Raw genomic sequence first — 13,425 nt, forward strand, 5'->3', positions numbered from 1 at the left:
AGCTGTCCCTCCTGACCCCTCCGGACAAGGGACACACAGGCGATGGGAGGACTTCCAGGGGGTGGAGAGGCTAGAGCCCAGAGCCCTGGCAGAGCAGATACAGCCGGTGCCTTGGGCTGGCACTGTGAAATACATCTGCAATGTGGGGTTTGTGCTGGGGGGAGTCTGGTGGTGTTTGAGATGCGTTTCTGCCCTGCTGCACCTTCCCAGGGCATGCCGAGATAGCATAAGCTTCCCGCTGGGAAAGAGGTACCCTGGCTGGCTGATGGGTTTGTAGTTTTGGGAATGGTGTTGGAGTTTCCAGCTGCTTCAGTCCAGAGGGGGCTTGTTTGCAAGGGTTTGGCTGCAGCAGAAACGTCCCAGCGGAAAACGGCTGGGATGGCAGGGAGATGGCAGCCCTGCTTCATGTGTGTCTGCAGACCGAGAGCGGATCGGCCAGGACTCCTCGTACGAGCAGGAGGGCAAAGTTCAATTTGTCATCGACGCCGTCTACGCCATGGGGCACGCTCTGCACAACATGCACAAGAACCTGTGCCCTGGCAAGGTGGGGCTGTGCCCCAGGATGGACCCAGTGGATGGTGTGGAGCTGCTCAAGTACATCCGCAACGTCAACTTCTCAGGTCTGTCCATGCCCGGGGCGGTGGGGAGGAGTGGTCCCGTGGGGCTGGATGTCTTGGGTTGTTCCCTGTGATGGGTCACACAGCAGCACCTGCAATTATTGGTGTTACCATTTGAGGCTCGCCATGCTGCAAATGCTGGGTGCAAAGACGGGGTGGTTTTGCAGCAGCTCAGCAGATGAGGAGGTCTGAGCTTCTACTTCTGGGAGCCTTTGGAGAGTAACCTGACTGCGATCCTGCCCTCGCCCTGTGGTCCTGCCTGCCTGGCCTCTTCCCTTGCCCGCTCCCCCTGCTGCCTCCTTGCATCACGACTGGCAGAGGTCCCGCTGAGTCCCGCTGCTGTGTCCTTGTCCATCATTAGATCTCTGGAAACACATCTTTTCCTCTGTCTTCTTAATAAACATTTTCTCTGTCTTGTCCTCCTTATTACTTCTGTGTATCTCCACTCTGTGATCTCCTCTGCAATGTCTCCTTTATTTATTTTTCCTCTTGCTTGATTTTTCTCTTCCTTGCTTTCATTAGTGTTTATTTGCACAGTTCACTTGATTTGACTTTAAAGCTGCTTTCCCCCCGCTTTTTAAAAGAAGCAGTAAACTGGCTGGTGTAACAGCGCTCGGTGCCTGGCGTTGCTCCGTGAGCTCTGGCTCCTGGGGTGGTTGGAGGGTTGATACCATCAGGTCCCTGCACCAGCTTGGGTTTGGGCTTGGTTTTCTTTTCCTCAGCTGTTTCCTCCACCCTGTGTCCGCTTTGGCATCATCCTGGCAGCTTGCAGCACTCCCAGCAGTGAGAAACCCCACGCCAAAGGGGAAGCATCAAACCAGAGCCCCCTTTGACAGCATCACCCAGACCACCCCATTCTGCTGGGTGCTGAGCCCTCCCTTTCTTGCAGGCATTGCTGGGACTCCCGTGACGTTCAACGAGAACGGAGACGCGCCGGGGCGTTACGACATCTACCAGTACCAGATCAGGAACTCCACTCCTGAGTACAAAGTCATCGGGCAATGGACTGACCACCTCCACCTAAAAGTAAGGCTGGGGGCTGGCTGGTCCTGTGGCGTGGCCGTGCACGGGCCGTGCCAAGGGGAAGGTCCTGCAGCTCTCTCCTGCACCCACTGAGGCCATGTAGGGTGTAGCAAACCTGGCTGGGAGGCAGGAGCCCATGGGTGCAAGTTTGGCAGCCAAACTTGGGGGAGGGTCAGAGGGAAGGGTGTCCCCCGAGTACACGCTTGTGGTTCGGCCACGGTGACCCACCATCAGCGTGCGTGACCATGTCCCACTGGCTCAGGCACCCAACTTTGCAGCTCTGGTAAGGGAATTAGAAGCCAAAACAGAGCAGAGGGGGTTTTCTCAGGGAAGAAGGGACTTTGTTTTGGGTTTCTGGTGTTGAATCTTCCCAAAGGGCTGATGGAGAGCTTCACTGCCTCCCTGTCCCAGCTGGGTAGGGCTGGGGTCCTTCATGGGATGTACTGGTGGGGTGAGGGGCCGGATTCAGGCAATGCTGCCACAAGCAGAGGCGAGGCATCCCCTTGTGCCCCAGGAATGCTTGACTGATGCCCAGCTCGAGCATCAGTAGGGCTGGTGCCATCTCGTCCCACAGGTGGAGAACATGCTGTGGCCGGGGGGCGGGAGCCAGCTCCCCAGCTCCATCTGCAGCCTGCCCTGCAAACCCGGCGAGAGGAAGAAGTTGGTGAAAGGCATTCCCTGCTGCTGGCACTGCGAGCGCTGCGATGGCTACCAGTACCAGCTGGATGAGTTCCACTGCAAGCGGTGCCACTTCAACGAGCGGCCCAACGAGAACCACACCAGCTGCACCCCCATCCCCATCATCAAGCTGGAGTGGAGCTCACCCTGGGCTGTGGTCCCTGTCTTTATCGCCATTGTGGGCATCATTGCCACCCTCTTCGTGGTGGTCACCTTTGTGCGCTACAACGATACGCCCATTGTCAAGGCATCGGGGCGGGAGCTGAGCTACGTCCTGCTGACGGGCATCTTCCTCTGCTATGCCACCACCTTCCTCATGATCGCTGAGCCTGACTTGAGCACATGCTCCTTGCGACGCATCTTCCTCGGGCTTGGCATGAGCATCAGCTATGCCGCCCTGCTCACTAAGACCAACCGCATCTACCGCATCTTCGAGCAGGGCAAGAAGTCGGTGAGTGCCCCCCGGTTCATCAGCCCTGCTTCCCAGCTGGTCATCACCTTCAGCCTCATCTCGCTGCAGCTCGTGGGTGTCTGCATCTGGTTCATCGTGGACCCGTCCCACTCTGTCATTGACTACGAGGACCAGCGGACTACAAACCCCCACTTTGCCCGGGGCATCCTCAAATGTGACATTTCGGACCTCTCCCTCATCTGTTTGCTTGGGTACAGCATGCTTCTCATGGTCACCTGCACTGTGTATGCTATTAAGACCCGCGGGGTCCCGGAGACCTTTAACGAAGCCAAACCCATCGGGTTCACCATGTACACTACTTGCATTGTGTGGTTAGCCTTCATCCCTATATTTTTTGGGACGTCGCAGTCGGCGGAAAAGGTAAGGGAGGTGGGGAGGGGTCTGGCTGGTGGCCCTGTGGGCTGCAAGGAAAGGGGCTGAGAGAGGCTTACAGGTCCTAAGCAAGGAGGGGTGTTTCTCTGCGGTCCTGCAAGCTTGGGAATCATGGTGGGAAGAGTTGGTTTGCAAACTTCTTGCTCTGCTGGGGAGCAGAGACTTTCCTGTTTCATTTCCTCGCTCTGGTTTTCTGTGCCCTGGTGGCCCTGCTGCCCCTCGCCGGGCAGGGTAGCGGTGGGCAGCCCAGGCTGCTGCTCTGTGGGCTGGGGGAGGATGAGCCCCCAAGGCAAATCCAGGTCCCCGGTGTCGTGAGCACCATTTCTGCATGGAAAAGGGACCAAGCACTGTCTAGCCAGCACCTTTTCCCAGTGCTGAGTCAGTGATGGAGGCTGGAGAGATGGAGCTGCCCTCCGAAATCCCCGAGAGCTGGAAGCAGTGGAGGGCAAGGGTGAAGGAGAGGGAGCAGAGAAACCCCACAGCACGTCCCCTCCCTTTCCAGGATGCATGGCAATTTGCAGCTTCTTACTCGATTACCATTTCGCTGTGATTTTAATTAACACCTGTGTGTTTGGCAACACGGCACCGACAACAAATTGCTCGGCTGGGCTGCGGCGGGCAAGGTGGCACAGAGCTGCGGGGGGAGCAGTGTGGCTGAGTGGTTTGGGGAGAAGAGCATCCCCTGCGACTCCGAATGTGACTCTGCACACAGTGTAGACGAGGCCCATGCCAGATAATTCCAGATGTGGATTTGTGCTGTGAAACAACCTGTCCGTCCATCCTCGTCCCCATCCTCACTTCCCGGAGGGTGGTCCTGGTGCCAGTACCCATGGGACTGAGGCCAGCCTGGGTGAAGCTCTGTGCTCAAGTGAGAGGGAGTGAGAACAAAGGAGAAAAATCTCATGAATGAGACCCAAATCCCCTTTGCCTGCCAGCCAAAACAAAAACTGCATTTATGTTAAATGCGAACAGCTCACGCCTGCCAGTCTGGAGCTGCCTGTGACAAATAAACCTCAGTGTTGCTATTCCCTGGAAATCCCTGGGGTGACCCACTGCCCGGATTCCCTCTCTGGACCCATCACAACTGGGACAGTGTCTCCCGGGTGTCCCCCCCGGTGATGCTGAGCTGCTGATGCCACGGCTTTTGGGAACGCCTGTTGCAGAAGGGCCAGGGGTGGTTTGCTGAGAGGTCTTTTGCTGTGGACACCAGAGTTTCAGACATGTCCTGGAGAGCTGGCTCTGCTCAGAGCATCACACTCTGGAGCTCCAGCAGGCCGGGTCTGCACAAGCACCTTTAACCTTGGCTCAGCCAAAAAGCCTTTACCGAGCTAGCCGGCGTTGGCTGGAAGTGTGCAGGAGAATTAAAGGAAATAAACGGAGCCTTTTGCAGCATTTCCATTTTGATGAGATGGCAGGGGAGATACTAACAAGAAAGCAGGTTTTTTAAGAAATTACTGCAAAACAAAAGCTCCCTTAAAGCCTCCTTAATGTGCTCGGCATACTGTGGGTAATAAAGATGGAAATGATAATGATTGTAGATTATGCGCAAGGTTGCTCACCTCTTCACTGCAGCTTGTCATGGGATAATTTAGGGCTGCCGAAAACTGGCTGTCAAGCAGCAGTTCGACAATAGGCTGTGCCTCACTTTGGGGGCTTGTAATGTGCAGGGCTTCTCTGTTATTAGGCTGCTAACAAGCTGATTAGAGGCGGAAAAAGTGATGTTCCCAACTCCCCTTGGATGCAGCTCTATTTCTCAAAGCCTGCCACTGCCACGGTGCCTGCTGAGCAATCCCAGGAGGGGTTTGTGGTGTTTCAGCTTGGTGCTTGGCTGTGCTGCCATGGGACGTGAGCTCCGAGCATTTCCAGGCTGTGGCTGAAGGGTGATGGATGCACTCAGAGGGGCAGCTAGAGGAATTGGGTGCTCGGTGCTGCCCCGATGCTTTAGCTGCTGGTTTTCAGTCTTGGCAAGAAAAAGGTAAAAAAGGCATCCTTATGCAGCTTGCACAGAGGATCTGGCTCTGAGCACATCCTTGGGATGAAAATCAGGAGTGTTGGCATTGGCATCACCCCGTGGTGGTGCTGGTGCTGCCCGGGATGCTCAGCAGTGTGTCCCCAGGTCACTGCAGGGAGGGATCCCCTTGCCTTCGCCCCATTGCTGCCGGGACCAAGGCCCTGTTGGGCTCTGTGGAGGGTCAGCACACCTGGGAAAAGAAAAGCCAGGGGCATCGGCTGGGCTGTTGTTCTCCCCACAGAGCATGGCCTGAGTTCTGCTTGAGTCCTGAGGATGCCATGGGGCAGACCCACAGCTCCAAACAGTGCTCAGCACCTCGGCTCAAAGTCCATCTGAGGCTGTGGCCAAGGCTGCCTCGTGGCCCAGAAGAGCTGGATAAAAATCTCAATTTTTATTTTATTTTGCTTTACCTCGTGCCTACAACTTTGCATGGAGGTGGCATATTATTATAACAAGTCCCCCAAGCCTTTTCTCAAAAGAACCTCTTATCCCTGCCGATCCCAGCGGATTACAGAAATAGCAATAACAGAGGATCTAAAGAAAGAGACAATTTCCTGCACTGATAAGGCAGCAGCTGAACAGCGGTGTCATTGTCTGGTTCTCTGTTTATCACATTTGCTTTCAGCAAAGGAAAAGAGGGAGAGAGGAAGGAATGAAAAGGACTGTCCAGTGATTTGTTTAGCAGCACTGGATGAGGGTTGAGTGGGTTTTCCCTTCCCCAACACCTGTGGTGGTGCAAAATCTCTTGTAGCTGAGCCAGGCATGGATTTAGAGAAGGGGAGTATCCAACTGATGGCAGAGATTTGTTCTGGGACAAACACAGGCTGTGCCTGGAGCTTGGGCTGCTCCGCCGGGGCACGACAGGCTCATCCAGCCTTGGGGCAAAGGCTGAGCACAGTGCTGGGCTTGGGAAATTATGCTGGGTATTTAGGTTGCTGTGGTCCCTTGACACAGCGTCATCATCTTGAGTCAGAGACAGGCTGTGTTCTTTGATCCTATCCATGAGACAGCAGATGCTGCTGAACCGGGAGCTGTAAGTTCTTTGATAACTGCAGCGCTTGGCTCAAAGGGCTCCGGAGGAAACTCAAGTGTCGTTAACGGAGGGGCAAAGTGGGGTCCTGGGCTGGAAAGCAATTAAGAGAGTAGGAACCAAGAGAAGTGAGAAATGGTCATTTTTTGATGTGGCAAAAGGTTAACTGTGCAGTGCTTCGTGGCTGTGGTTAGACTCCAGGCTAAAAATACTCCTCTCTGAGTTGAAAAGGGCTTGCTGTGGTGTGATACAAAGCGACTGAGGTCAGCCGGGCTGCAGAAAACGGGGCTGTTTCTGGCAAACGCATCATTAGAGTAGCCATGGTGGCCCTGTGAGCCCCCAAAGGTGCTGCAGGGATTGGAGGAGGGCTAAGAGATGGGGGGGAGCATGGAGAACCTGGAGCTGGGGGTCTGGGTGGAGGGGAGTCCCTGGTGGCACTGAGAGATGGAGACCCTGCCCGGGCGCGTAGAGGAACGCGTGCGTGGAGATGTCTTGTCTGAGCTCAAGCTCAGCTGCTCTCTCCACTTTGCTGAAACGCCTCCGAGTCCCGAGGCATGGGTGGGAGTCACTGCAGAGGCAAGAAATATGGAAATCACTAGGTTGAAAAGTGAGGCTCCTCCAAAAGGCATCTGCTGAGGACCAGGAGGGCGGGCAGGCGGGGGAGCCGGGGAGGTGAAGGGCAGCTGAGCCTCCGCTGTGCCCCATGGGGTGGTGCTGAGCAGAGCTGTGCTGGTCCCTGGAACAGAGGTTGGGGTGCCTGCGGTTCGTGTCCCAGCGCCGCCCTCATTCCTGGCAAGTCCAGGACACCTGCGGCAAAGTCTGTAGAGTTGCAGTGTGAAAAAAAATAAAGGAAGGATAAAAAAAAAAAAAAAAAAAAAAAAAAAAGAGCAGATATTCTGGCACAGCTATATGTTTTGACTTTCCTTGATGAAATGACATTTTTAGTTCCAAAAACTGCCTAGATTGACTCTGCGTGCATATAGAGAGAAGGCGGAACAAACAAACCAGCGCATGTGACAGCAGGAGGTTTTATTCTGGGGACAAACAAAACTTTTCAGTTGACTCAGAACAAGCTTTGTTGGTTTTTCTTCTTTTGGGTTGAGTTGGAATGCTTTGGGCTGCTGTGTTTGTTTTCTTTGCATGGTCACAGCTGAGACTTGCTGGTCCTGGGGTGGGATGGCAGCCCCGGCTGGGAGCTGTTGCCTCCTGCCAGCTCACACTCGTGGGATGGAGCTACCTTCATGCACCTTCTCCTCAGGGAGCCGTGTAGAGCCTCTGCCTCATCTCCTGTCCTCCACCACCTGTTTGCTCTAGTGACTCCAGAAAATAAGTGCCCAGGTTAAGTGTGTGTGGCTTGGGGAGGTGAGGACCCCCTGCCCTCCCTGATGCTGCAGCCCCCAGGCTTCCCCTGGCTCCTTCAGGTCCTGCCGCCTTGCAGGGCACTAAATCCCATGTATGAAACAACTACAGAAGAAACTCTGGATACCACGCTGTGACTGAGTTATGGGATAAAGTTCAGGAACTGCCTTCAGCCTCCTTCTGAAACCTTGTTAGCAACCTGAAAAAGAGCCATGGCATCTAAGCACAGCTGGAAAAGAAAAAAAAGTGCATGCCAAGGCACCCAAAGACCTGGAGCCCCCTCCCTGCTCAGCCCAGAGAGCCAGCATGTGAGCTACACAGCAGAGAGGATGCTGGAGAGAACAGAGCCCTGTGCCAGGAGCAGGGATGCTGACACGGCAGGGATGCTCATGGAGGGGCTTGACCACCTGGTCTCCCCATGTTGCTCAGGGGCGAGAGGTGGGGATGGACAGAGGGAAAGGGTCTCTTCACCTCCCATTGCTGCCTGCTTCAGATGCCCTCGGCTTGTGAGGAGCCTGCCAAATGCTTTCCATAGAAAAAATGGATTATTCTACAGTCAGATTAATGGGCTTTCATTTTGCAAAACATCTGTCACTGTTAGTCCTGGACAGTGAGCGTGAAATTAGTTTTGACTGCAGAAAGGCAACGTCGGTGTGTAATATGTGACTTACATGACAACGGCCCAGGCAACCAGCTGGGGAATGGGAATTACCTGTTGAAAGGAGATGGGGGAGCAGGGGGTGACCTGGGAGTGGGTGTCCTTGCTGTGCCCATCACCGCAGCATTGGAGCTCCCGCCCTGCAGCTGGTGAAACGTGCTGTGAGTGCTGGGGAGGAGAGAGGGTGGGTGAAGAGGGTGTGGGGGGTCTGTCTCTGGTGATGTTTTTGCGTTGAGATGCTGGCAGGTTGCTGCCAGAGCATGCATGAGTGCTGGGAGGGCTTGGCACAGGGAGGCTGTGCCAGGGCCCCGAAATGCGGGTCAGGGCATCAGCACAGCCTCCCTGTGTTTGCAGGTGGGGAAGCAGCAGAAATGAGCTGAAGGCCTCTCCAGGTGCACCTTGGCCCATGCAACAAGTCAAGTCTGATGTTTAAGATCCAATACTGCCAACATTTGCAACCCTGGCTCCCCACCCCTTCGTTTCTTTAACCCCAACTTTTCTGTGTTGCCCTGTTTCCTCTCCTCCTTTCCCGGCTGACCCTTTCTGGATCCTACAGAGCCGCGGTGGGTCTCAGCTCATGCCCTTGTGTCTTGCAGATGTACATCCAGACCACGACGCTCACCATCTCGGTGAGTCTGAGTGCCTCGGTGTCCCTGGGCATGCTCTACATGCCCAAGGTGTACATCATCCTTTTCCACCCGGAGCAGAACGTCCCTAAGCGCAAGCGGAGCCTCAAGGCGGTGGTGACAGCGGCCACCATGTCCAACAAGTTCTCTCAGAAGGGAGGTTTCCGCCCCAATGGAGAAGCTAAATCAGAGCTCTGCGAAAATCTGGAAACACAAGGTAACGTGGCTCCCCATGGGGTTGGGAAGCTGGTTCTGCCGAGGACCGACGTGGTGCTGAGGAGCCCAAAGCCCTGGCTCGCCGGTGGGCTGTAGCTGTGCTGTCCTCCATGGGCAATGCCGGCAGCGCTGCTCCTTGGCAAAGGGACATCTCAGCTCCCTCCCGCTCCATGGCTTGGCCCGCTGTCCCCCAGGAGCCAGGGCGGCGTGGGAAGGGATGCATCTCGCAGGCTAGGGGCCACGCTGCACCCCGCTGTACCCAAAGCCACCCTGAGGAGGGAGGTGCGCTCTGGTTATCTGTGCTCCAGCTGGGGCATGAGCTGGCTTTTGGCAAGGGGACAGCATCATCTGTCTGTGGGCAGGGGAGATCTTCCCTTCATTAATACCCACCCAAGAAATGCCGTTTTCCATCACCGCAGCCAAATAGCTGATCCTCCCTCTGATCAGGATCACTCCTAGCGCTCCGGTCCCTCCACAGGCCTGTTTGCATTATCCCATAGGAAATGCTGCTGGGCGGGTAGCAGGGGGGATAACGCTGGAGACACGCTCCTGCCGCTGCTGGGTGAGATGCTGGCTGGGGCACACAGAAATCTGCTCGAACACCTGGAAAAGGATCCTAACAGCCAACCCTGGGTGCCTGGAGCTGCTCCCGGGCAGGGTCTGGTGTGGCTGATGGAGAACGGCGTTTGCTGTCTGCCTGCGGGCTGTTCCCAGGGCCAGGCTGGGGCTAAGGCTGACACAGGGACAGAGCCACCAGTCTCCCCTGGGAAGAGAGGCTGGGGGCTTGGGAAACCCTGGCAAACTGGGTGCACACCTCTTCTGTGGTTGGGTTTCCAAAACCAGAGCCTTGCAGGAGGAAGAATTGTTGGAGCCAGTGCTGCTGGGCTCCTTTGTGAAGGGAAATCCCATTTGGCCTTAATCTGAAAAAAACACCATGGAAATACAAATGTTCCTCATGTATCAGCAGAGTTTCTGGTTTCCAGCATCAGTGGGATGGAGACCAAACAGCATTTCCATGGAAAGCCATGACTGCCTTTGTAATCCCAGACTCTCTTTCCAACCTGAGATATTTAATATCCCTTGGCATCTCCGTATAACCTCTGTATCCACATCGCTCTGTGTAATGCCTCTCGCTGGCGGTGGGTCTGTACGCGATGTCTCTCTGTAAGCAGTCTTTCTGCATAATTGACTTTCATCTACCTGTCTGCATTGTGAAGGGCAGCTACATGGTCATCTACCTATCTGCATTGTGAAGGGCAGCTACATGGTCAGACCCCCCTCACCGCCCATGCTGGAGGTGGCTTTTGTCAGCCGCTCTTGCAGGTCTGTGGTCCTATCCCAGCGTGGCAGTGGGTAGGGGTCCCTCTGTTACCCCTGCTTTGTCTGTGCAAGGGATGCTTCATGCAAGGCTGGGGGGATCTGCGGGCTCCCCACAGGAAGGGCTTGGTGGGAGCGTGCCAGCCCTGTCCTGGGGTGCCAGATTTCCCATGGCATCAGTGTCACAGGCTGTGATGCTGTGCACGCGTGACCTCATCTCCCTCCAGCCACACACGGCTCCTGGCCAGGGCTCTGCTGGCACAAAGGGCCAGTACCTGCTTTGCAGTGGCACTCGGGGGCCTGGCTGCAGCAAGCACCTCGTCCAGGATCTGAACCCAAACATTCCCATATGCTCTCAGCTGCGCTGAGCATCCTTCTCCCCCACGGGATTTGCAGCAGGAGCCTCTGGGGACTGTATGTGCCGGGAGCCGGGATTGCTGAGCCTCCTGTCTGCCGCATCTCCAGCTCCGATGTGTCTCGCATGGGGAATGCGGGAGCTCGGTGCGGATGCGGCTGGCAGCGCGCTCCTGAGGTGTGCCAAGGCAAGCAGCTGGGCACAGCGTCGATACTGGGGACAGAAGGCACGGTGGGGTTGTCAGCACAGGACCAAGGGGCTGTTTTTCACTCTGTCACTGGCAGGTCACGTATCCTTAAATAAACAACAGAATAAATAATTTGCAGGACTTTGATATGGACAGATTGGCTATGAAAACATTGAGGCTAACAAATAGCTCTGTCAGCTCTAATTTCTTATGGCCTATCTAATTGTTATCTGGGAACACCAGTCTGAAATCTGCAGCAAGGTTCATTTGTCAGCAAGGCACTGAGACAGAGGGAGTGCTGCTGGGTGTCCCCTCCGTGCGGTGCTGTGGGGATGGATGGTCTCCACAGGGGACGTGTTCGTGCTGCTCATGGTGTCGGGCTTTGCTGTCTGTCCCAGCACCTGTCTGTGTCCTTGGCTAGAGGATGTCTGTGTGTCTGCTGGTCCTGGGGACCCCAGGGTGGGATCTCAGCAGAGCATCGTGCCTGGCTGGAGCACTGAGACAAGCCAAGGCATTGCAAGCTGCCGCTACCACCTCTCCCTGAGCTGTGGCTGCTGCTAAAAGCAAGTGACATTCTGCAGCCTCTAAGCCCGAAGGCAGCGGTGCAGCCCTGTGGGGAGCAGGAGGATTTATTGCTATCTGGCATTTTTCTGGCTCTGGGCCTTGCTGCCACTCCCCCGTGTCAGTCTGGGCTGCGCGGTGGCTTTGTAGCCATTGCTGCTTCCCTCCTTCTGTGTTCAACCCTGACCCGAGGGCTGGGGAAGCTGGAACGTGGCAGCAGGTTTGAGTAGGTGCCTGCTCCTCCAGCACCCCAGCATGGGCACAGGGATCCCTGGCTGAGGGACACAGCTAGGCTGGCTGGCTTCATGCCACCCACTGCCGGCATTGGCAGTGCCCTGCGGCTCAGCTGCTATGGACCGGTGTGCTGGGGTGCAGGGCACCCAGCTTGGACCCCAGATTGTGCTCTTGCAGGGCTGGGGCAAGCTGAGGAACATGGACCACCTGTTGGTTTGTCTGGAAGAGGCTGCAGAAGGAGGTTAAAAGGAGCCTGAGAGCACATTCCCATGACTCATGTCACATCCCAGGGCTGCTCTTCAGGCTGAACTGTCTTTAGAGAGCCCCCAAGGGCTGCTGTGGGGCTCAGCCCCTCTGCTATGGCTCAGTGCCCCACACAGGGAATGATCCCAAGTGCCAGCGCTGGCCAGATCCATGAGCAAATTCTGTGTCACATCCCCACCAGCATCTCATGGCAAAACGGTCAGGTCAGGGTGACGGGATGGGAGCCAGAAAGGGAGGGTGGACCTCATTAATGATACATGTGAGGTTTGTCTCTCTCTCCAGCACTGGCTACCAAACAGACCTACGTCAGCTATAGCAACCATGCAATTTAGCTCCAGCGATCACAACTGCCTGGCATAGAGGGAGGCTGCGGATGCCACGACGCAGGAGGGAGCTGAGTCGCATCACTCATGGCAGGACGCTGGAGGGGGAGCTGGAGGGGATGGGGAGGTGGCAGCGGGGGGCACATGCTCCTGGTGGGGCCACTGGGCAGAGCTCCTGGGGAAGATGGCGATCAACAGCAGCAAAAAAACCCATAAAGAAACAATAAAAATAAACCACCGACCACCGTGACAATGCATGCCTCCCCATGGAGGAAGAGGAACAGTTGAGTAGGGGGGACGTAGTGTGGGGAAGAGGTGACGGACTTCGGCAAATCTTTGGGGTTTTTTTCTGTATCTTGGCAAAAAAAAAAAAAAAAAAAGAGACCCAACATTTTCCCTTTTCTGGAATTTGTGAGGTTGTTTGTGGTTGTGCAGAACCTTCTGTTTTCTATTTCTTTTTTTTTAATCCTCCATTTTCTTTTGTTCCTGTCTTCCTCCGTTCCTCTTCACTCTCTCTCCCGTATCCTACCAAATTCTATATGTTGCAAAAAGAAAAATAAATAAAAATACATAAAATTTAAATAAAAAACAGACAACAAAATAAAATGAAATAAAACCTAGACTGTGTTCAAAGTGCTGATTTCTATAGGTGGTTAATTAATGTATGTGATGACCATATGGATTGAAATATGTCTGCTTTATGTACTGACCAGTCAAAAAACAAAACACACACAAAAAAAACAAAGTTCAGTGCCTGGATGTTTATGAATTATTCGATGACTGTGTAGAGCATGATCATTTTTATACAAGGAGATTTCTAATAAAAGACCATGGTTTTGCACTCAGCGTTTGGTGTCTCTTGGTGACTGTTCGTTCCAGGCTCCAGGAGGTGACTTGGTCTTGGCTGGCGGGGAAGGGTTTGGGTGGCCTAGTGCATCAGGCCAGCGTGGGGCTTGGTGTCCTTCTTCTCCAGGTCATGAGGGTCCTGGTGAGGGCAGAGCTCAGCATCGCTCCGGCTCAGTGCGCTGGGGCACGCGCTGTAGCCTGCGCTGCACCAGTGCTCAGGGCAGGATCTGGGGCACAAAGGGCTGATTCCTCCTTGTTTGCTTTTTCCCAGGGTGT

The 13,425-nt window shown here is 55.0% G+C and overlaps 1 protein-coding gene across 2 annotated transcripts in view; it reads left to right on the top strand.

The window, feature by feature from the left end:
- GRM4 (glutamate metabotropic receptor 4) overlaps nt 1-13,149 on the top strand; it is a 68,348-nt gene extending 55,199 nt beyond the window's left edge. For both annotated transcript variants that reach the window (XM_080366993.1, XM_080366994.1), the window contains exons 7-11: nt 420-620; nt 1,507-1,643; nt 2,215-3,150; nt 8,817-9,063; nt 12,263-13,149. In XM_080366993.1, the coding sequence (XP_080223119.1) occupies nt 420-620; nt 1,507-1,643; nt 2,215-3,150; nt 8,817-9,063; nt 12,263-12,312 (1,571 nt within the window). In that variant the 3' untranslated portion in view covers nt 12,313-13,149. The remainder of the gene's footprint in view (nt 1-419; nt 621-1,506; nt 1,644-2,214; nt 3,151-8,816; nt 9,064-12,262) is intronic.
- The last annotated feature ends 276 nt before the right edge of the window (nt 13,150-13,425 follow it).

The sequence above is a fragment of the Falco punctatus genome (genome assembly GCF_963210335.1).
Source record: "Falco punctatus genome assembly, chromosome: 17".
NCBI classification, from domain to species: domain Eukaryota; kingdom Metazoa; phylum Chordata; class Aves; order Falconiformes; family Falconidae; genus Falco; species Falco punctatus.